Source organism: Clinocottus analis, unplaced genomic scaffold (genome assembly GCF_023055335.1).
Source record: "Clinocottus analis isolate CAN_PGR_092001 unplaced genomic scaffold, fCliAna1.0.p SCAF_4, whole genome shotgun sequence".
Lineage (NCBI taxonomy): Eukaryota > Metazoa > Chordata > Actinopteri > Perciformes > Cottidae > Clinocottus > Clinocottus analis.
The window spans coordinates 12946421-12967111 of NW_027176153.1; the positions used below are offsets into that span (position 1 = coordinate 12946421).

General features: G+C 40.5%; 4 protein-coding genes across 4 annotated transcripts; 3 read left to right on the forward strand and 1 right to left on the reverse strand.

Annotated features, from left to right (window-relative positions):
- Nucleotides 1-85: 85 nt before the first annotated feature.
- taf10 (TAF10 RNA polymerase II, TATA box binding protein (TBP)-associated factor) lies at nucleotides 86-3280 on the forward strand. Its single transcript, XM_068597739.1, has 5 exons — nucleotides 86-485; nucleotides 839-996; nucleotides 1542-1606; nucleotides 2665-2779; nucleotides 2956-3280. The coding sequence occupies exons 1-5, from the start codon at nucleotides 362-364 to the stop codon at nucleotides 3043-3045; spliced, it is 552 nt and encodes a 183-aa protein (XP_068453840.1). The 5' UTR covers nucleotides 86-361; the 3' UTR covers nucleotides 3046-3280.
- A 538-nt stretch (nucleotides 3281-3818) lies between these two features.
- ppih (peptidylprolyl isomerase H (cyclophilin H)) lies at nucleotides 3819-13446 on the forward strand. Its single transcript, XM_068598414.1, has 9 exons — nucleotides 3819-3975; nucleotides 9527-9591; nucleotides 9724-9747; nucleotides 11088-11132; nucleotides 11407-11449; nucleotides 11836-11928; nucleotides 12249-12336; nucleotides 12442-12482; nucleotides 12913-13446. The coding sequence occupies exons 1-9, from the start codon at nucleotides 3910-3912 to the stop codon at nucleotides 12979-12981; spliced, it is 534 nt and encodes a 177-aa protein (XP_068454515.1). The 5' UTR covers nucleotides 3819-3909; the 3' UTR covers nucleotides 12982-13446.
- si:dkeyp-100a1.6 (probable G-protein coupled receptor 160) lies at nucleotides 5309-6538 on the reverse strand. Its single transcript, XM_068598413.1, has one exon. It carries the CDS (start codon nucleotides 6536-6538, stop codon nucleotides 5486-5488), a length of 1053 nt encoding a protein of 350 aa, XP_068454514.1. The 3' UTR covers nucleotides 5309-5485.
- A 2318-nt stretch (nucleotides 13447-15764) lies between the features above and the next one.
- Nucleotides 15765-20615, forward strand: ybx1 (Y box binding protein 1). Its single transcript, XM_068597039.1, has 8 exons — nucleotides 15765-16034; nucleotides 17944-18007; nucleotides 18293-18326; nucleotides 18414-18503; nucleotides 18662-18955; nucleotides 19124-19218; nucleotides 19552-19865; nucleotides 20271-20615. Exons 1-7 carry the CDS (start codon nucleotides 15929-15931, stop codon nucleotides 19817-19819), a joined length of 951 nt encoding a protein of 316 aa, XP_068453140.1. The 5' UTR covers nucleotides 15765-15928; the 3' UTR covers nucleotides 19820-19865; nucleotides 20271-20615.
- Nucleotides 20616-20691: the final 76 nt, after the last annotated feature.

Genomic DNA, 20691 nt, shown 5'->3' on the forward strand with positions numbered 1-20691 from the left:
CCTTTGAATATACGCCAAACCATGTCGAAAGTAACTCTCGAACCTCCTCGGAAATCTTCGGCGACTTCCGTCAGATCCGATCCACAGGTCACATGACGCGACTGCCTCCACAGCACGAGCTCAGCCTTCTGCTGCTCGTTAACGCTAGCTTCAACCATTCCTAATGTTAGCGAGCGAGCTCTTGATTCAGCTGTTTTAATAACATCGGGGTTAGAAACCTAGCTTTACTTCACAACACAGTGCTGTGTAGAAGACTCGTCTTGGAGCTATACAGCACAGGATTGCGCTTTTTTGGCATATTCGTTAATATTATCTGCGCTAGCTAGCCGAGGTTAGCGCGTTAGCTAACGATACCATCAACATGAACATAGACAACGTTAATCAGTCTGTCACAACCGGAGTGTCCTCCTCGACCTCTTCCACTTCAAGTAACTGTATCGCAAACGATAATGCAATTACCAACGTCAGCAGCATCACGAGTAACGGTAACGTTAACTTATGTGACTTTTACTCATATTATGTGTATGTTGTACTTGTAGTAACTACTTGAGTTACTTCAAGACAGGACAGCTAACGCTAGTTTATTTCGACTGAAGCTGAGTGGTTTGTTCCCCTGTCGTATATTATAATATGCAAGAACGTGATGTGTCATCGTGTGGAACTTTTTCTTTCTGCAACACCTGTTTTCAAACAGGGCTTGGACTTTGAGCAAGCTTTCTTGAGTTAAAACTGCTTAACACCTTTTCCTAGAAGTGAAAACTGTAACAAATACTTAATTGGGAACGACACCATATTGTTTTAATTAAAAATAACTTGATTCCAAACATTTGTGTTTCAGCTTCAGCCTCAGCGGCCATGGTGACCCCATCTGCAGACTCGTCTGTCTCCAACGGCGTCTATGTTCCCGGTGGGATCACTAACGGAGACATGAAGCCGGCCCTCGTCACTACGCCCCTGGCAGATTTCCTCATGCAGCTGGAAGAATACACTCCCACAGTAAGTCAAGATGCCAGTCAGATTACTTTATGCTGCAGTCACAAATTATCAATCCATATGAGTTATTAACTACTAAATTATGGCCGATGTTTGAAAAGCCTGGCAAGTTTCGTCTCCAAGCCACATTAATTGATCACCAAGTCAAAATTAAATTCATTCAAAAAAACATATTTCTAATATACAGTATCTCAATGGGATAACTGAAAAAGCAAGGCATTCAATGACTTTGATGAAAAACCCCTATAAATCCTGTATTGCCATAAAGCGGCACTGCTGAATAGTTTCCGTTGAAACAAACTATATACGGAAATAGTAAAAAAAAAAACATTTAATTGACATTCATGGCAACTTCATATCCCCCTTCCCTTAGTTAACATTGAAACTTTTTTTTTTTTTAACCAAGAACTGTCCTACTGAGATAACACTAATGGTTTCTTTTAGGGTTAAGAGGCTGTACCAGTGTTTTTGCTAATTTTCATTTCATACAATGATAATGTTCTTCACAAACAAGTGTCAGTTTAAGCTTTATGAATCTTTGTTTTCAGATTCCTGATGCAGTAACAGGCTACTACCTAAACCGGGCTGGCTTTGAGGCTTCTGACCCAAGAATGTAAGTGCAACAATGACTGACTCTTTGAAGTACAGGCCACCGTAAAGCTCCATGTGAGTGGCTTCACCCGATAAAGCAAAATGGCACAAATCAAGGTACTGTCTTTAGAGCTACAGGACAGGCACAAACGGAGTGCTTAAGCAGCTCAGTATGTATGAATGAGAGGCATATTGTAAAGCCCCTTTATGTTATTACCTTTAATTTTTAGAATTACTTGTTGGGGATTACATTGTTTGAGAATCTGATTACTTGCGTAAACGTTTGAAATTATGAATCATGTCTAAGTTACCGGTGTTGCACTTACAAAGTAGAGATCCTCAATATGACATATTTTCAGGATGAATAGATGTTAAAAGTTGCAATTCAGAAAATTGCACAGTGGTTGGTTTTCTTGGTTTTCTTAAAATGTCTACCCGCCAACTAAAGACGAACCAGCCCTCCGGCCTTATATTCGTACCTGTTGTCATAGCGACATTCATTGCACCTTGAGATGATTTAAATGGGCCTGTCTTATGAATAACACGTCTTATAATGTGCAGTATATTCATGTAAAACAGAATCATTTATAGACACCCATAGCATTTAACATATTTACCACAAATGTAAAGTCTTAAAAAAGAGGCTATAATGCTTTTGTGTATGTCAATACCTTGGACAAGATGTTTAGTATGTTTCCTTATGCTTCTATTGATTTGTGGAAAAAACTTTGTCATAGTAAGTGCTCAAATAGTTTGGCAAAATGTTCTAATAATTACTATTATTGGATTGACTGCCATGGCTGTCTGACCTTAATAAAATGGTAGGTGCTGTTGTATGAGGTACATCAGAACTGCTACTAATCTTCAATGTCTGAGCAGAAAGTGCTGACTTTTGAGTTGACTATTGATTGTTCCCTTTATGATGGTTGCTTTCATCATTTCTTGGACAAGAAAAATGTACATAAGCTCTGAGGATCTCTTTGATCTGACTTTGTTTCATGGAGAAAATAAAAATAGACACATGCTGGCTGTGTACAGACAGTAAAAAACAACAATGGTTTTCTTTTCTTTTTCCTTCAGAATTCGTCTGATCTCCCTTGCTTCTCAGAAGTTTATCTCAGACATTGCCAATGATGCGCTGCAGTACTGTAAAATGAAGGGCACCGCCTCAGGAAGCTCAAGGAGTAAAACAAAGGTCAGTGTTTCTCTCAGCTTCATATGTGCTTTAAATGTAAAACCTACTTACAATAATTTGAAACCGCTGTATGCATCGTCAGAAGATGATGCGAGAAGTAGTCAACCGTTACCCAGCTCTAATCATGTTGTTCCTGATGGTTACTGATTTTGTATTTGTTCGTCTTCTCTATATAGGATAAGAAGTACACTTTGACTATGGAGGATCTGTCTCCTGCCCTCTCAGAATATGGCGTCAATGTCAAGAAACCCTATTACTTCACATAGAACCAACTTTCTTGGAGGCTTTTTGCTTTTGCTAGTTTTGTGTCCCTGCTAACCCACTAGTCTGTCAATGCCTTTATTGCTAAATGTGTTATGTTTTTTTGATCATTGTGCTTTAGTACAGCTTTGACAAATTGTTGTAGTCACTTTGCCATTTGTTATTTTTTGTGGAGCCACCTTTGCATTATATTAAATAGTTTAATTAAGTTTTATTGTGAAAATAAAACCCTTACAAAAACTTTGTCTGTGAGGTGACATTTGTACAATGCAAGTATAAGTGTGAAACATGTATAACAAATGTATGTCATAAAAGTACTTGTTTAACAAGTATTGTTCAATATTAAAATGCAGCTTAAATAAAATACGGTAATACTTTCTAGAAATTTTTAAGTAGGTTGCTCAAGGATTTGTTCTTTGGAAGTAAAAAAAAAAGTGCAATAGAAAAAGCATCAATTCACTATTAGTTTAACTTAGCTGAATAACTGTCTTCTTGACTAAAGAGTCCACGTTTTTGAACAAACTGTTGAATACTACCACAAAAGCAACTTCTACCTTCCTGCTTTAAATAAGTATATAAAATTTGACAAACCATAATCACACGTGCAAAGAAACATTAAGTAGAGCAGCACAAGTCCTTATGAAGTTAGGCAATCAGGACGGTACATTTAGTTTTTATTTTCAGGTGGAAACGTTGATATTTGAATTACCGCAAGACGGCACTCAACTTTCGCGCTTTCTCGCGAGGACAGTATTTTGACCCCAACTGCGAGCCGTAATATGTCTCCTTATTTAATGGCTACCACATCTATGGTATTAGCCAACCAATAGCATTTCTATTTAGTCTTAACGAACAGGGAAACAGTCACCATGTCTGTGCAAATAACGAATACAAGCAACCCGATTATCTTCTTCGACATAAGCATCGGAGGGCAGGTGAGTAGAACAAAATTAAACGCGAACACAGACTTTATTTCGGAGCTAACGTTAACGTTCCCACATCTCACCTGGTATCGTGTCAAACGTTGCGATCCACTGAACTACGTGGGTCGCTATCTATACATGTTAAATGAATACACGTGTCTGATACTCGGAGCAATAAACGAGGCTGGTTCTGCATTTAAATTAAGCGGGTTGTTTTCAGTACCCCTCTTTTTATTCCAGACCAAGCAAGAGCCCTCCACGCCGTTAGCTGCTGTGAGATCTCAGTAGGTTTTGCTCCGTGCACCCACATGCGTCTGGAAAGGAAGTCTTTAGGATGCAGACCATATGTACATTTCCACTACATGTTTGTTTCTCGCAGTATTTTAGTCAGTGTAAAATTATTACGCCATATTATTAGACCATTACCTTTTTGTTAAGTAAATAGGGCTTTTGGGGCATCAGTGGCGCGCAGTGACGTGATGCCACAGCCATGCTATTCCTTAAAGAGGCAAAACAAGTAACGTTCATACGTCAACCGGATATTTTACGTTTTCATTAATCACCGTTTAAATCATTCCACGGGCTCTGTGCGTTACTCCGGAGCTTCATGATGTCCCGTACACGAGCCGAGGCGATGCTTCTCCCACTTTTCTCATAAACTTTTGCTCCAAAAGACACAATCAATGTTCAAACAGTCTGGAAGTTCGATGGGAAACTCCCGAACAGAGTGACATTAACCGGAAGTATTTAATAAATAACAGCTGGTGAACTTCTCTCAAAACTAAGGAAAGGTGCATTAATATTTCCTTTATTTATAAAAGAAAATTAGGTAATGCCATCTCACAATTATTTGCTGACTAATTCGGTCGGCCCTTCTACAATAGACACACGTAGCAATTGTTTTTCATTAATCCTTATGTGAAAGGGATGCATGATAAATATGAGTGGATTGTGACACTTTTTATTATATTTATATTTATGTACATGTAACATCAAGTAAAAAACAAAACAAGAATAACAAATGCAGCAAACAGTAAATGTAGCATCTTTCAATAAAGAAACATTCATATACAACAAAGTATCAACATAAACAAATATAATGTTGGAAAAACATAGAAAGTTCCTATCTATTTTATTTATTTAGAAACTTTTACACTTATTTGGGACAGAAAGTTAAAAGGGAATGGATATAAATCATAAATAATGTGGCATTTCCCTTCAAGTCTTAAATGAGCTTTAAAAAATCCTTCATGACAAACAAACAAATGTAGAACATGGATGGGGACTTTCAGCTAAACTTTGCTACCCAAATAAAAGCATCACATTTTGAAGTCTGTCACGGTTGCAGCATTTTTCTGTTTATTCAAAAGCACTTCTGCTGGAGATGTGTAAGATGCACGTCTGTGTGTCGGCTTTAGTTCAAGCAGCGATCCTAACGTTTACACAGGTGAACTGTTCATAGTTGCCAGCATCAGGGTTCTTGTTTGCTGTTGTCAGGTCTGCAGTGTCTGAAGTTTCTATGTTACACACAGAGGAGAATGTGCCTCTTCTCGTTTGACGGGTCGAACACTGCTGGAGAGAACATCTGCTGTTGTGATCCTTTGCTTAAATGCCAGTAAATAGGCCAGTCGCACACGTTTTCTGGGAGCCTGTATGGTCCTTCTGTGTTGCTTTTAGCCCAGAACATCACACCCGTCAGAAAACTGTTGGTGCACTCCAACCACAGAAGATTAACTGTGATGTAGGCCGGTACGCCAAAGTCCATCAATATGCCGACCACAGACACCGTGAGATAAGGCATCCAAAATAGGCTAAAGCCCAGTATTATGCTGAACCATAGAGGTGGGGAATAGATGGTTTCCTCCATTGGCTTCTCCTCGATGCCTTTTGTCTCCATGCACTTGCAGTTAGTTGGGGTGGACCACAAGTCTCTCTGGTTCTCTCTCTTTTCCCTCCCTACAGATAACCTATCTGCCTCTCTCACCCACTGGGGAATCATTGACCAAAAGGGCAGCATCGAACAAATGACTGCAAGGAAAAGCCCCAAGGTGAAGTAGGAAATCAGAGTGGACTCCTGTACTTCACACACTAGAGCTGATAGCCCTTCCAGAAAATCCATTTTAATCAAATCAGATTTGACAGACCCAAAGGAGTAAATAACAGCCAGGATCCACACCAGCAATATCGAGGCTGTGTGCCTTAGGATTTTTAAACGGGCGCTTTGTTTGCCGAGGCGCGTAGCTTCTAAACAGTAGTCCGATAAAACCATGCATATCATGGGCAGCGGCAGCGCTTTATACATCGCAGAGGCATGGCCCAAGACAAAGCAGAGTGACATAAGATACCTATCGGGTCCAAGAAATAACACGATTGAAAAAGCAAGTACCATCACAAAGTCGGCCAGGACCATGGACAGACTGCACATGTTTAGAAAGGAGGTGTACCGTTTCCGGCAGCACATGTAGAGGACCGTCGCATCCAGGCCCATCTTTAAAACCACAAGTACCACATACTGGTTTACGTTGTCTGTATGACAGCCGGACGTCACATCCTTTTGCGCTACAATGCCCATCATTCTGACGGTGTGGTCTGATGCGCTGTCAACGTTTGAGTCGACGGTGCTCAGTTCAGTGCGAAGATGCTCCAGGAAAGACTGCGGAGGACAAGATTACATTAGTCAGGAACTATGGCTGTACAAATGATAGACTGCAAGTAATTAATGCTTTTAAAGAAATCGTGTGGATGCATGAATCCAGTCTACAACATGAAACAGCAAAGAGGCGGTTGAGTAGGAGATTGGAAGCCACCCAGGTCCGGACACATCTCATCTCATAATCAATTCAGTATTTAGATGACGGCCTATAATAACTGCATGGAGTGCAGTGCATGCTCTGTATACGCCAGATATGGTGCAATCCTAACTAAATAGTCCAGTTTATTGTCACACCTAACACGAGGTGTGATCAATGTAGAGCAGTTGTCAGACAAGTCCCCACATATTATTCTTTTAAATAGTAACCATGCACTGATAGATGACTATATTAACTTGGTGTATACATTACCCTGGCAGTTTTAATAAAACAAAAAATAACCAAATAAGTTGTCCTCGTTGCAGTGTTGAGACACTTTGGTTCTCAAATGTTGACACTTTCAAGTCCACATCCTACAACAATAGTATTCACACTTTCCAGCAATGTTAAACCGGAAAAGCAAGTTCTGACATTTGAAGTGTGTCTTTTACGAAGTAAAAATAAAAAAACAAGGACTGCTGCTAAGCTATCTGTACCTGTGTGTTCAAGGCTGTCCTAGTCCATTGAGTTTCCGTGGAGATCTAGGCACAGACTCTGCGTGCTCTCGCCAAGAATTGTTGGAATATGACTGTTGTCAGGCGAGGTTGTTCATTGGAGACGGCTATTTATGGCTCCACCTTTCCCATTGTGAATGTTGTCAACTAATGGTCCACGCCTTCTGTGTCTTAATAGAAGCCTATTATGTCCACATGCCCTAAAGCTGCCTCTCATTTCGGTTCAAATGTCGCGTAGCAGATAAACCAGATGGAAACGTAGCCTCCGCTTGACTGGTTTAAACAACACCTTGTGACTGTCTGGTCACCTTTGCCACAAGGAAACTGCTTCAAATGTGGAATGTTTGGATGCTTGCATAAGCTTAACAAAATCAGATATGCCTTAGTCTTCGGCTACAAGTTGAGAAGCAGAATTGCATTATTTATATTTAACAATATGAAATAAGTTTCACAAAAATAGCTTGTAACGATCATCTAAAAATGTTTTCTTTTTGTCCATATAGTCACAGAACTGTCATTTAGTAGGAGTACTAAGGCTGTTGAACAATGAGGCGGTTCGATAAACAAAGTAGTCGGTCACAAATGCGCCTCTACGAGTCCTTGTATGGTTTTCTAGAGTGCGTTGTTCAAATATGAGCTGGCAGCTTGTTTACAGAATGTCATCTGTCAAATAATTTAATTAATTTATTTTCAGTTTCTCACAGGGTTTGTCTTTGTGGTGAATGTCGGGTTTAACACTTTAGCCCCTTATCTTGATCACTTTAGTGCGCTTTTCTCTTCGTTTTTAATAGTTTTAGTTTCTGAATCCAAACTGATCTTTTGAGATAAAACTAGAAATCCCCATTTCAGCATCACATCACAAGTAGTTCAACGATATACATTCGTCAAAAGGTAGACAACACAACTTTAAGTCTGTGTATTTCTTGTAAGAAACATTCTGTGACTTCACAACCTGTCCTACCTGTTGTTAGGCATGTCAGACTCCAGGAAGAGAAACTCTCAGCAGATGCAGTGTTGAGTGGTTGGTGTTTGTTCTGTGTTCATTTTCATAAACTGGAAACTAAAAACAGTCAGTATTTTCTAAATGGCATCAACTGGCTGTTTTTACTGCAAGTCTTCTGCGTGGACTGAGGAGAGTTGTGCGACGACGTCAAGCAGACAATCGCTCTTTTTTTTCTTTTTTTTTACACAACAGCACAACGTTTGTTTTCACACACGCAGACAGACTCGCGGACATTGTTGTCACAGGCATTCATTTGCATGTCCCTCTGGGTTGTGGGACACGCACACACACACGCACACACACACACACACACACACACACACACAGATGATTTTAAAGTGTGTCATGAAGATGTCATTTACATTTTGCATTATGTATGCTTTGACCACTGGGAATCAGAAGTCGAAAATAGTTTATTTGCATTGTTGAGATGAAACGGCAAATGTGATAATGTGTCATTCAAGATCAGAAATCATCTCCCAGTTATGCAGTCTCTTGATATAACTCAGTGGTTCTCAAGCTTTTTTGTCATGCCCCACTTTGGAGCAAGAAAAATGTTCGGGCCCACTGCCCCAACAACATTGGAACAAAATGGTCCGATTTTTATTTTTTTATTTTTTTTTGAGACTCCGCCAGCCGTGCTTTTTTAAATAATAGATAAAAAAAAATTGAAATCCCTTTCAAGTAAACCAGATTCCTCCATCTGACAAAAACTAATAACTTATGCAATCACTTTGTTGAAACAATGCAAATAAAGTTATATATGTGCAAAAAAAACTAATATTCGGCATAAAAGATTACCAAGGAAGCCGGTTGGATCCTTTTCTCCCCATAGTTTCATGTTGAAGTGTCCTTGAGCAAGACACTGAAGCCCCAGTGCTTCAAAGCAGCACAAAGCTCCTTAATTACTCTGGATGGGTAAAATGCAGAGAATAATTCCACCATTGTGGGATTAATAAAGGATTCTTTTTATTTATTTATTTATTTTTTAAGAATCTGCATATCCCCCCGCGTCCCACCTGTAATACCTCCACGCCCCACGAGAGGGTCGCGCTCCAAAGTTTGGGAACCACTGATATAACTGGTTAGTGCAGGTTTGGCATTCTGTCTTGCAGTGCAACCTGTAACAATACTGGCCAGTTTTCTGCTATGTGGTTTTGCAAGAGACGGAACATTTTCTCCCACTTAGTTTTTAGGTGTATGTTTCATTGTTTCTCTTTATTTTGTGTTTAACTGTTTTCTCAACTGTTTGCCAGGATATCGGACGGATGAAGATCGAGTTGTTCGCCGATGTGGTTCCAAAGACTGCAGAGAATTTCCGGTAAGGAGAAAGTCAGCATTACATAAATCTGCTTTTCTGTAATATATGATTAATTATTTTTGTAATTATTTTGAGAACTGACAGGTCTGAGTGTTTTAAAGATATTACCTACACTTTTATCATCTGTTACAGGCAGTTCTGCACTGGAGAGTTCAGGTATGTTTGTCCAACGCCTTTTTTGTACACAAAGACACTGTCACCGTCTTCCATTCATCCAATCTGGAGAAACCTTATTTGGTCCCACATGCATGCATAAGCAGGCATTTTACATGTGTGCATGAGCATGGCAAAAAGCCAGGACCGTATCGAAATAAATTAAATTGAAGTCAAGATAAGTTGTTTTCACAGATGATCAGTATGATATCCGTAAAATTAAAATGCATACGTGCAGCAGGAAAAACGCTCTACTCAGTCCCTTCTTAAAAGTGTCATATGTAGCTTAACACTGCCGTGTCTGTTATCAGTTAAAACAACACCTTGTCTTTTTCTCACTCATGAAATCTCCTTCCTATCTTTCTTTGACATTGGGACATTTTCCGCAGAGGTCAAGGAAAAGTGGTTATTGTTAGACGTTAGGAGGTCATTTTTTGACTGCAGCCATAGCCTTCTAATCTGTACTGGCTTATTCAAAGAATGCCAAAGCAATCTTTTAACTCACAATATGTGTGACCAGCTATTTAAATCTGTACTGTCACTGGTAGTTTTTAGCGTCACTGAGGCTGATAAAAGCTTTTGTCCTGAATCATAGACGGTGTATAAAACCATTAGACAAGACCACGGCTCTTGTAACCAAAACTAGCCCTTCGTGGTGCTTTTATGTAAATATGACATGGGTCTCTTCACACACACACAGGAATATTCAAATGAATTACAATGGAACAAGTTGGTTGAACGGCTGCCGGTTCAAAATGCTTAACTGTGGCATAATGTGTACCCATCCCTGTTTCCCTGTTTACTGATGGACTAGTGGCATAACCGGTCATCAGTGTACCGATCCCCTTCACGGTTTGGCAAGCTTTTGAACCGCAGATTAATCACACATAGTATGGCGGTTCCATTCAGTCACATTATTTGTTTGTGCTCTGTTAATTAAAAATTAGTATTGGGCAAAGTTAAATCATAACTTCATCCTGTTTTTCAAATGTAAAAATGGAAGACACGTAAATAAATCCAGTACTTTAAATAACATGTTTTCACACCGATATATAAAATATATATTAGATAGATAATTAAGACATGTTTACCTTCCAAACACAAGCTCAAAGTTCCAGTTCCTTCCTGGTGCTCAGTTGCGGACATATGAGGCCAAAGACGGTAGAACAGGTTGGTTGTATAGCTTTGTTTAAGAGGCGAGGCCTGTGGCATGGTTTGTACCTATCCTTGTCTCTCAATGTGTAGGTAGTGGCCATTTACTGTGAAAATGTTTTGTGAGAGGTGATTGCTTGTAATACAATACAGTGTGTCTTTACTTTACTTAATTTTGTTCTGTCTTACAGGAAAGATGGAGTCCCCATTGGTTTCAAAGGTTGCCTGTTCCACAGGTACACACTTGTGGCGGTTTGATATGTATCAGTCCTTCTTTGGCCCACACAGGCTTGGAGGGTAGTTATTTAAACTGGTTGTATCATGAAGCCTATCCACAATAGACAGTTAATGTTAGCTAAATACTTCAGAGGCCTATGTTCCATTTATGAAGTGTTTGTTCATTCATATGAACAGTCTATAATGCATACATTAGAATGATCAAATGTATACAAAAATGTAAACGCCTCAATGAAACAGAAATGACTATAATGATGTGCTTTCATTGATCAGGGTGATAAAAGACTTTATGATACAAGGCGGGGACTTCGTGAATGTAAGTACATGAATGCCTCTTCTGCTATCTGGTTAACGCTCTTGTTTTATCTTTAGTCACTGTTTGCGTTCATGGCTTTGATTAAACCTACAAGAACATCACACTGTATCTTATTCCATCTTTATAAGATGGTGTTTACTCGTATGCCTTTTTACTTTTGTCATATCGTTTTCTTGTATTCATTAAATTAAATAAATCTTGCTATGATGTCAGACAAACAAATGGCAGGTGAATTTTGAATTGAGCAAGACCACAGTGTGTAATGGCCTCCTGGTGGACAAGTGGTGAATAACAGCTCATCTTATCGTACAGCTGGTTCTTTCTACTTTGTCAGCCCCATCTTATCTTCTGTTGTGTGTTTCTTTTTTTCTTGTCTCTTTGTGAAGGGTGACGGAACTGGTATCTGCAGCATCTACAGAGGTCCATTTGTAGATGAAAACTTCAAAATGAAGCACAGTGCACCAGGTCTTCTGGCCATGGTATGTCTGTCTGTCTGTCTGTCTGTCTGTCTGTCTGTCTGTCTGTCTGTCTGTCTGTCTGTCTGTCGATCAAGGCTGAGAGGTTGGAGACACTGCTGAATTAGGAAAGGGTCTCTTTACTTTTGTTCTTTGGTAAATCCTCTATTATACTGTAAAAAAAAAAACAAGTTAATTAATATTTGATTATTCCACTCAAAATGGATTGACCCCAGCCTCTACAGACAATATAATTCATTCATTCAAAGAAAATTAACACTGCCCAATATAGACAAACTGACTTTTAAAACTGCCCCTCTTTCTCAATAATGTGTCCTACTCAGGCAAACAGTGGGCCAGGGACAAATGGTTGTCAGTTTTTCATTACCTGCACCAAATGTGACTGGTTAGATGGGAAACATGTGGTTTTTGGTGAGTAAGTCTATAATGTTAACTTTGCATTCATATCTATTTGGAGCGCTATGTAAATGTGTGTATGTGCCGAGATTTAAACAGCCTTTTTCACACCTGTTTCAGGAAAAGTGGTTGACGGTTTGCTGATCATGAGGAAAATTGAGGTAAAAACACATTGTAATATTAATATATTGATATAGATGGGAGGGGAAGGAACCCACTCATAATGGGGACATTTTTTGTAATTGTGCAACATGTTTAAAGTTAAAGGGCCTGTTGTAATTGTTGTCTATAATATTTCACTCATCTCTCAACTCAATTAAGAGAACGACATGCATATTTCATGTGTTCTATGCTGTTTAATGTCTTCATCTCAATAGTGATGTTTAGTGACAGTTTAAAACTTCAAACATCCATGTTTCAAAACAGGCATCCAACCCCTGAAACCCCGTCATTGACACTTGCAGCATATTCGTTGTGTACTGCTTTATGTTTATGTAATGATTAATGCAGTAAACAATCTACTGATATGTGCATCAATTCACAAGGATCTGTGTGTAATGTTTGACTGTTTGTGCTCCTTTCTGCCAACAGAATGTTCCTACGGGACCCAACAACAAGCCCAAGCTCCCCATCCTCATCGCACAGTGTGGAGAGATGTGATCCAGCTTGCCAGAATCAGACCACCTTTGTATACATGAAGTAGTTTTATAGTCACTTGATACTCCTCAGACATAAGCCTACATGTTCTTTCCTGCGTGGATGAGGCCTTCTTCCATAGTGCACATTGACAGTATGAAGTTCAACAAAACATCTTTTGGGCCGTTATCCAGGTCAACTGCTGAATCCAGACCCAGATAATATTATCCACATGTCAGATGGGGTTCGGAACTGACCAGATGCGCGTATTATATTAGTTTTAAATTGTTTTTTGGCAATATGTCATGTTTAGCACGGTTGTTGGGTCCAAGTGGAGACAATTTGTGCTTCTCGATATAAAAAGATGAATAAGAATTGTGACTTTGTTTAAGCCTTAAGAAAGCATTGCTTGGTAATTAAAACATTCAAATTCCTGTTTCAGTCAAACTGTTCATTGAGGATGAATAAATTGTTTTACTTTTTCATAAACTGTTGGGTAATCTTGTTTCTTTGTGAAACTGTTTACAGCTATAACTAGCATTTCAATGGAAAGTTCAATATTCAAAATTGTAATGTTCAACTTCTCTTACCGCCAAATAGTAAATATGTATTTACTTTTTTTTAAGCATGAATGTGTAGTTTGGATTTTAAGTTCACTGTAGTAATTTGAATTGCAACAATCTTAACAAAATATACATATTAATTACAATATTACCAGTAGCCAGAATTGGAAATAATCAGTCTTCCATGCTCTTGTATTTGATTTTTTTTTTTGAGCCACCATTTCATAAAGTTCAACTCAGTACATTTAGCTGACTCTTTTTGTCCAAAGTGACTTACAATAAGTACATTTAACCATGAGAGTAAACTCGGAACAATAATCAAGAAAGTACAATTTCTTCAAGAAAGACAAACTATGAAGTGGTTTAAGTAAGGTAAGTACCATCTTAGTCTTAGTGCAAGTGTTTTTTGGGGGCAGGTGGTTTCAACATTTAATAGTGTAGTACAGTACCCCCAGTGTATATGCATTGGTTGGTTTTCATGAGCTTATTTTCCCCAGGGATGTTTTCCTATTTAGCTTGAATAAGTACTTGTCCAGAGATCTTTATTTGAATTCTGAATGGATACTGTTTAATCAATCTCAACTCTCATCGCCATGAAGCCAAGGAGAGTTTATGGGCACGACAGTCCTCCAAGTCGCCCACTTCAGCACCGAGCAATTCTCTGCTTAACTTATGGCTACCTCCTTTTCTCTATAGCCATCCATACAAATCCAAGCCACCAGACCCCTCCCCCATCCACGCTCTCCCTCTTCTACCGTGGACCTTGTTCTCGTGGCACAAAAGAATCCTTTCACATGGATACTCTGTTCTTATGGAGGCAGGAAGAAGGGGGTTTTCGGGGGGTGGTGGTAGAGGGGCTGGTCCCCTCGTGGGGAGGCTCGCTGGGGTCAGTGCTGAAGCCCATCTTTGTGTGGGAGAACGGGACTCAGCCATTAACAGCAAGCTCTACACACATCAGCCAGCGCTCATAAACAGTGCCAGTGGAGCATTAACATGACAATGGGTGGGGGGCTGCGGTGGGGTTGTCTCACACTCGGTCTGGGCATGTCGGCACTGAGCTACTGGAAGAGGATTTGGGACGATGACTGCATTTAAACAGTTTTGTTGGGCAGGGAAATATGAGAAAATAAGCAAATAGTATGTTGGTCCACCCGGCTGTTAGTATATGATCTTGTGTGCACCCTTAACATATAATAAATGCAATCTCAATGTACAGCATTTCAAGTGTCCTGCCTAAGAATCCGAATTAATTTCAAGAGGCAAACAAATGGCATGTTTGGTTAAATTATGGAGGAACGTTACAGCTATTGTTCATCCTGCGTGTTGTGTCCTGATATGACCTTCATTTAAAACAACCAACACAGGATTTGGTGTTAATCTCTAACAAAATAATATCACGTTTCCAGCATAATATTATATCCTGTTATATGGAATAGTGTTGTTTTGTATTTAGGGGTTCAGAGTAAAGCTGTTGACATTGACATGCTGTGTATAGGCTGGTGAGAACTTAATGTTCTGACAGCACATCAATGTGCTCTATCTCTCCCAAGGTTTCCTGTACGTCTGAGCGGCACTACCACAGCAACTGTGATGCAGTAACACATATGAATATACCATTTACATCATATTCGGTAAATACAATATGTTCCTATCTTTTCCTCAAATGTGGTCAGTATTCCATAATTACATTTCCACAGAGCTAGGGCTACAGAGCGCAATGTCTATTAGACATTTTATATTTTGTATGTAGTGATGGAAGCTATATACACAATCCTTTCAACCAATCTCAAACACCCAGTTTATAAAAAAAAACTTTGACTAGTTTACTGAAGACCTGCTTTGCTCAAAGATTAAAAGCATTACATTAAGATAATCTCAAAGTCTCTTTTGAAATAATGTGATGACACAATTTTGCGCAGGAGTGGCATAGTAATATTTATAATCCGTGAATTTTTTAGTCTCTGTACATTTTGTTAAATCTGTCAAAAGACACACAACCAAGCAGACACTGTTCCAAAAGTGTCACGGTGTTCTGTCTGACTTGTCTGGCTTTGACATCACCATATGGGCGGTGAGAAGGAACAGGTACAATCTCCTTTAGCCAATCATTTTCAGCAAACTCTTCTCTCAACCTAATTGACAGTTTGCTCCGCCAATAGAAATACGTTTGGAGTTTCATTACAGATTCCAACCAATTAGAAGAGTAGTTGGGCGGACCACTGGCCAGGAACATTCCCCGGCACAGTTTCTCATTCTGCCCAGTTCGATCGGCAACGGGAGCGGAAAGAGGAAAGCTGAGAGCCCGAAGGCAGTAGCCCCTACCACCGCCGGCCCAGGTTACCATCTAGCACCGGGAAACATAGCAAAGAGCCGCCACCGGCAGAAGCCATTACCAACCAGTAGTAACCATGAGCAGCGAGGCCGAGACGCAACAACCACCCGATGCCCCTGCCGATGAGGAGAGCCCATCCAGCCCGGCAGCCGAAGCTTCCGCGGGGGATAAGAAGGTCATCGGTAAGGCTCCTGGAAACGAGCTAGTTAGCTCACGTTAAGTTAGCGAACGTGGTGTTGAACGCCGTGGAGGCGATGCGCAAAAGCAGCGGTTGAAAACGTTAACTGCCCGACCACCGCGCCAGTTAACCGTTGAATCACTAATGTTACTGTAACAATTTTAAGATGTCGTTCACTCATGGAATGACGTTAATGTATGCTGAAACGGTCAGATGGCAAAATAAACGTTAATTTCGCGTTAAGAAAGCTCACGATACCTCTTACAACTCGACCGTTAATGTATAGCGTTAATTTGTGGGATGTCTGGATTGGGCTAACTGATATAACATCGGTTGGGCATAGACTATAATTAATAATATATTGAGTAAGTTAAAATAAATGCCCGTTTGCTGTCAGGAGGCGAAAATGAGTCCTGGCGTTGGCTCCCAACACATGAAAATGTCAGTTGGAATATAGGTCGTTATTGCTTGCTTTACTACTTGGATGATTATAAACAGTTATCTTGAGTGGCATTAGTTTTAGATTGATTTGTTAGAATATACGGTTTGTAAAAGTAATCCTTAAATCCCAACCGGTCAATCGCTGCCGTTAACCGGCCTTCTAACGTCTAATAACTGCCACGGAATGCCGTGTTCACGATTGGCCGGCACACGCACGAGCGTCGAGGTTGTTTAAGGACCGGTGTTTCCAACGTTCGTGCAGCTCACCGCGAAGTAACGAGGCAATAGTAGCTGACGTCGCGCAGTCAGAAACGATGACTACCATTTTGGTAACTGCTAATCACGTATCACGGCGGGACGCGAAGTTATTTCATAATGCTCACTTAGCCGGCCACGATTACTCTCCTAGAAGGCAAGCTAACTGCAGACCGTCCCTTTGTTCACACGACGCGGTCTGGTTCCGCGTTAGAAGTACATTTGTCTTAGAAACTAGCCGAAACACGCCCTCAAGCGTTGGCCCACTGTGGTTGGTGAAACGATTCTAACGAGGCCACTTTATAAACATATTCGGATATTACTGTCAACGGTTGTCAAACGTGTGGCCACATTGAAGGGCCTAGCTACTTAACAGCGACGGTAGCTCGTTGGCTAACGAAGCTACGCTACCTATTTACATGGCTGAAGGGGCGACCCAAAATGTCCGCCGTATGATTCCACGGATTTCGTTGAACGGGGATTTCTTTATTTGATAAAAAAAACACTGAATCGCCGAGATATTTAATTGTTATTATTGCACAATGTTTGGTCCCCACTATGCGTTTTCTTATGGCGCTGCGGATGTTTCGGTTTGCTGGCTTTAAGCCAACCACATGGTTGAGCCCCCGTTAGCTACTGTGCTAACAAGCCAGCTGGGCTCGCTGCATGCTAACGCATCCGGGAGCGACTCTACCACGTGTGGACGCTCAGGTACTGAACAGTGCGATTTAAAATGGGGCATTAGGTCTGGAGTAACTCAACAAATGCCAGTGACCAAGGCGCAGTATCTTATTGCTGCATCCATCTTAAATATGCGCACTTACGCGGCTCTATAAGGCAGATGGACTGATCAGTTGAATGATTAACCAATCCTGCGTTCAACATGAGAAATGTCGCAGTCATTACTGGGCCATGATGCTCTTGGTTCAAACCCTAAGTGCAGTTGGCACAGGGCACCCCTAAGCACCAGGATCTATAAAAAGGGTGGCAGTTGGGAGTTAAATATAACTTCCACATTATCTGGCCTTGTTTAGTTTTTCATCATCTGTCCTTGTTTGATTCTCTTACTGTTTCTCATTGATGTTGGTGGTCTGAAACAAGCTGGTTGGAAGGTTTATATGTTCTCGCAGTATGTTGCACTCTTAACAGTGTAATTGTGTAAAAGAAATGACTAATGCTTAAACTTGGTTAATTTTTTTTTCTTTTTTTTTCTCCAGCAACAAAAGTCTTGGGTACAGTAAAGTGGTTCAACGTTAGGAATGGATATGGTTTTATCAATCGGTAAGTGGACCCCATCAATGGCTTCTAAAGGCCCTGATATCATCTGTGTGTGAAGGAAGATTCCCAATCCTATTATTGCTTTGATTTGCTTACAAAGCTGACCGGACAATTTGTCTGCTTGTCCACATGCTGTTACGCACAGTACTTATCCTTACACTTCCCGGCTTAGTTTCAATTAGCCTGCAGATACTTTGTTGCTTTCTGTGGCTCAACAAGATACTGGTAACTAGAAGTAACGGAGTGTTTACCCCCCCCCCCCACACTTATTTTTTTTCTTTGTTTAAGGAATGATACGAAGGAGGACGTTTTTGTACACCAGGTGAGTTCTTTGCAGTTTTACATTCTTATCTTTTGTAATTATCATGATTATGAAATCTCACATCTGAACTACTCTTGGGTTTTTTAGACAGCCATCAAAAAGAATAACCCGAGGAAATACCTACGCAGTGTTGGAGATGGAGAAACTGTGGAGTTTGATGTAGTTGAGGGAGAGAAGGTAAGCTATTCTTTGGTTGGTAATATAATCTTTTTTTTCTAGCTCTAAAGTTCATAATTTAGTTTGCAGCTATTTAAAAAAAACATCCTATTAATTGTTAATTAGTTAATTAGTTGTAGATAATTAATTTGGATAATTGCATTTCTTTTTTGAAAAAGGGAGCAGAGGCGGCAAATGTCACTGGTCCAGGAGGCATTGCTGTCCAGGGAAGTAAGTACGCTGCTGACAGGAACCGCTATAGGCGCTATCCCAGAAGAAGGGGCCCCCCTCGCAATGGAGAATATCCAGACAACTACCAGAGTGACGGAGAGGGTGAGCCAAGCACTGGCAGCGGCGGAGGTCGAGACAAAAGCATCCGAGATGGGGGAGAGAGCGCCCCTGAAGGAGATGTGCAGCAACAACAGCAGCGCAGACCCGCTTACCCTGGCAGACGGCGCTACCCACCATACTTTGTACGTAGACGCTACGTCCACTTAATCTCAGCAATGTTGAAGCTACCTGATGAACTATCAGCCTCAACAGCAAATGGCAAGATAGCCAGTTTCATAATGAGGTCTGTTTGCTTACCTGTTAGCTTTAAAAAAGGCTGCATGTCAATTGTTGGTTTTATTTGCCTTCAGGGAGGCGAGGGTGACGAGAGCCAGGGAGGTCCGGGAGGTCCTGACCAGGGCAACAAACCAGCGAGGCAGAGCTACTACAGAGGCTTCCGACCAAGGTTAATGTTAAGCTTTCCATGTTGGCTTAATTAACGCAGGGCTGCAACAATGGAAGAGTAAAGTGCTGAGTTGTCTCGCAAAGAGTTATAACCCAGAGTCTACCGGTGATCCTGAATTAATAAATTCCACCCTTTTGGCCAGAGAAGCTTTCCTTTCATTGCAGCTACCCTCAAATTGCAGGATATTGCAATTGCAGCTGTGCATTCAAACTTTTGATCATGGAGATTTATTTGGCACAATTGTCTTTTTATATATATTTTTTTGCATGATATCACCACTTTAGTTTTCTGCATGTATTTCGTGATTCCTTACTTATTGTTTGCTCACTCCAGGGGGGGTCCACCTCGTCCCAGACCAGTGCGTGATGGTGGAGAGAGACCAGTGCGGGATGGCGGGGAGGACAAGGAGAATCAGGTTGGCGAAGATGGTCAGGACCAACAGCCCCGCCAGCGGCGCTACCGCCGCAACTTTAACTACCGCCGCAGACGTCCACAGACTGGTGGCAAACCCGGCCAGGAAACCAAGGAGGCCAAGACAGGAGGTGACCCATCTGCAGAGAAAACGTCCGCTCCCGAGGCCCAGCAGGGTGGGGCTGAGTAGGAAACAACCTGCCCACCGGCACCTACCATCTTTTACCATCGTCCGGGTACGTATTAAAGACCACAATGGCTGATCATTTTGACTGACTTAAAGCTTCCCAGATATGTAAATTCAGGCAGAGGAAAATGATAGTAAATTCTAGGAAACTTGCAACATCAAAATGATACAGCAAAGATGGCTAAATAAGGCTGGCTAGCTTGTCATTTGCACTTTTTTGTCTCTGTAGAGATCCAAAGTATGAGGTAATGCAGTGACTTTGATAAGTAAACTGCTGGTCACCATAGAGCCCTCGCTATTGTTTCTTCATAAGAGCAGCAGCTTTAGGCTTTTGATTCTTTTCTTGCGATCTGGTGATGCACATTTTCAGGCGGCTACATGACTAAAACTAATGATTTAAAATGCAGCATACAGATGAACAAGTGACTAATTTTCTCTTTTTTTTTCTTTACAGTTTTTTTGTCAACAACAAGATGAAACATCAAACAAGATCTGAGCAATAAAGATTTGACTTGACGATCGTCACAAGCTTGCACCATGCATTTGACCAGATTACCACCGATTGCCTGCAGAATCTATGCAGACTTGTTTTTTTTTCATTATTTTTATGTGACAGCTACAAACGTTTTGGGGAAACAGCAAATGTTTTTCTAAATCTGTCCTAAGTTTTTACACCAAATGGTTTTTAAAGAAAAAATGGAATTTGATAACTGGTCAGTTTGACATTTTTAAATAACTTTTTATGTATTCAAACATTTTAACAAAATGCAAGCTCAAATAAAAGTCCAGAAACCAGGAACACTGTCTTGTGTTTTTATATTTCAAGTATATGGCATCTTAATAAGCTTTTTCTATTTAAGTTTACTACATTTTTT

Coding starts and splice junctions, on each gene's coding strand:
- taf10 (XM_068597739.1), top strand. CDS start 362: ATGAACATAGACAACGTTAATCAGTCTGTCACAACCGGAGTGTCCTCC. Junction 997..1,541: donor TGGAAGAATACACTCCCACA/GTAAGTCAAGAT, acceptor CTTTGTTTTCAG/ATTCCTGATGCAGTAACAGG. Junction 2,780..2,955: donor GCTCAAGGAGTAAAACAAAG/GTCAGTGTTTCT, acceptor TTCTCTATATAG/GATAAGAAGTACACTTTGAC.
- ppih (XM_068598414.1), top strand. CDS start 3,910: ATGTCTGTGCAAATAACGAATACAAGCAACCCGATTATCTTCTTCGAC. Junction 9,592..9,723: donor AAGACTGCAGAGAATTTCCG/GTAAGGAGAAAG, acceptor CATCTGTTACAG/GCAGTTCTGCACTGGAGAGT. Junction 9,748..11,087: donor TTCTGCACTGGAGAGTTCAG/GTATGTTTGTCC, acceptor TCTGTCTTACAG/GAAAGATGGAGTCCCCATTG.
- si:dkeyp-100a1.6 (XM_068598413.1), bottom strand. CDS start 6,538: ATGATGGGCATTGTAGCGCAAAAGGATGTGACGTCCGGCTGTCATACA.
- ybx1 (XM_068597039.1), top strand. CDS start 15,929: ATGAGCAGCGAGGCCGAGACGCAACAACCACCCGATGCCCCTGCCGAT. Junction 18,956..19,123: donor GGCGCTACCCACCATACTTT/GTACGTAGACGC, acceptor ATTTGCCTTCAG/GGAGGCGAGGGTGACGAGAG. Junction 19,219..19,551: donor TACAGAGGCTTCCGACCAAG/GTTAATGTTAAG, acceptor TGCTCACTCCAG/GGGGGGTCCACCTCGTCCCA.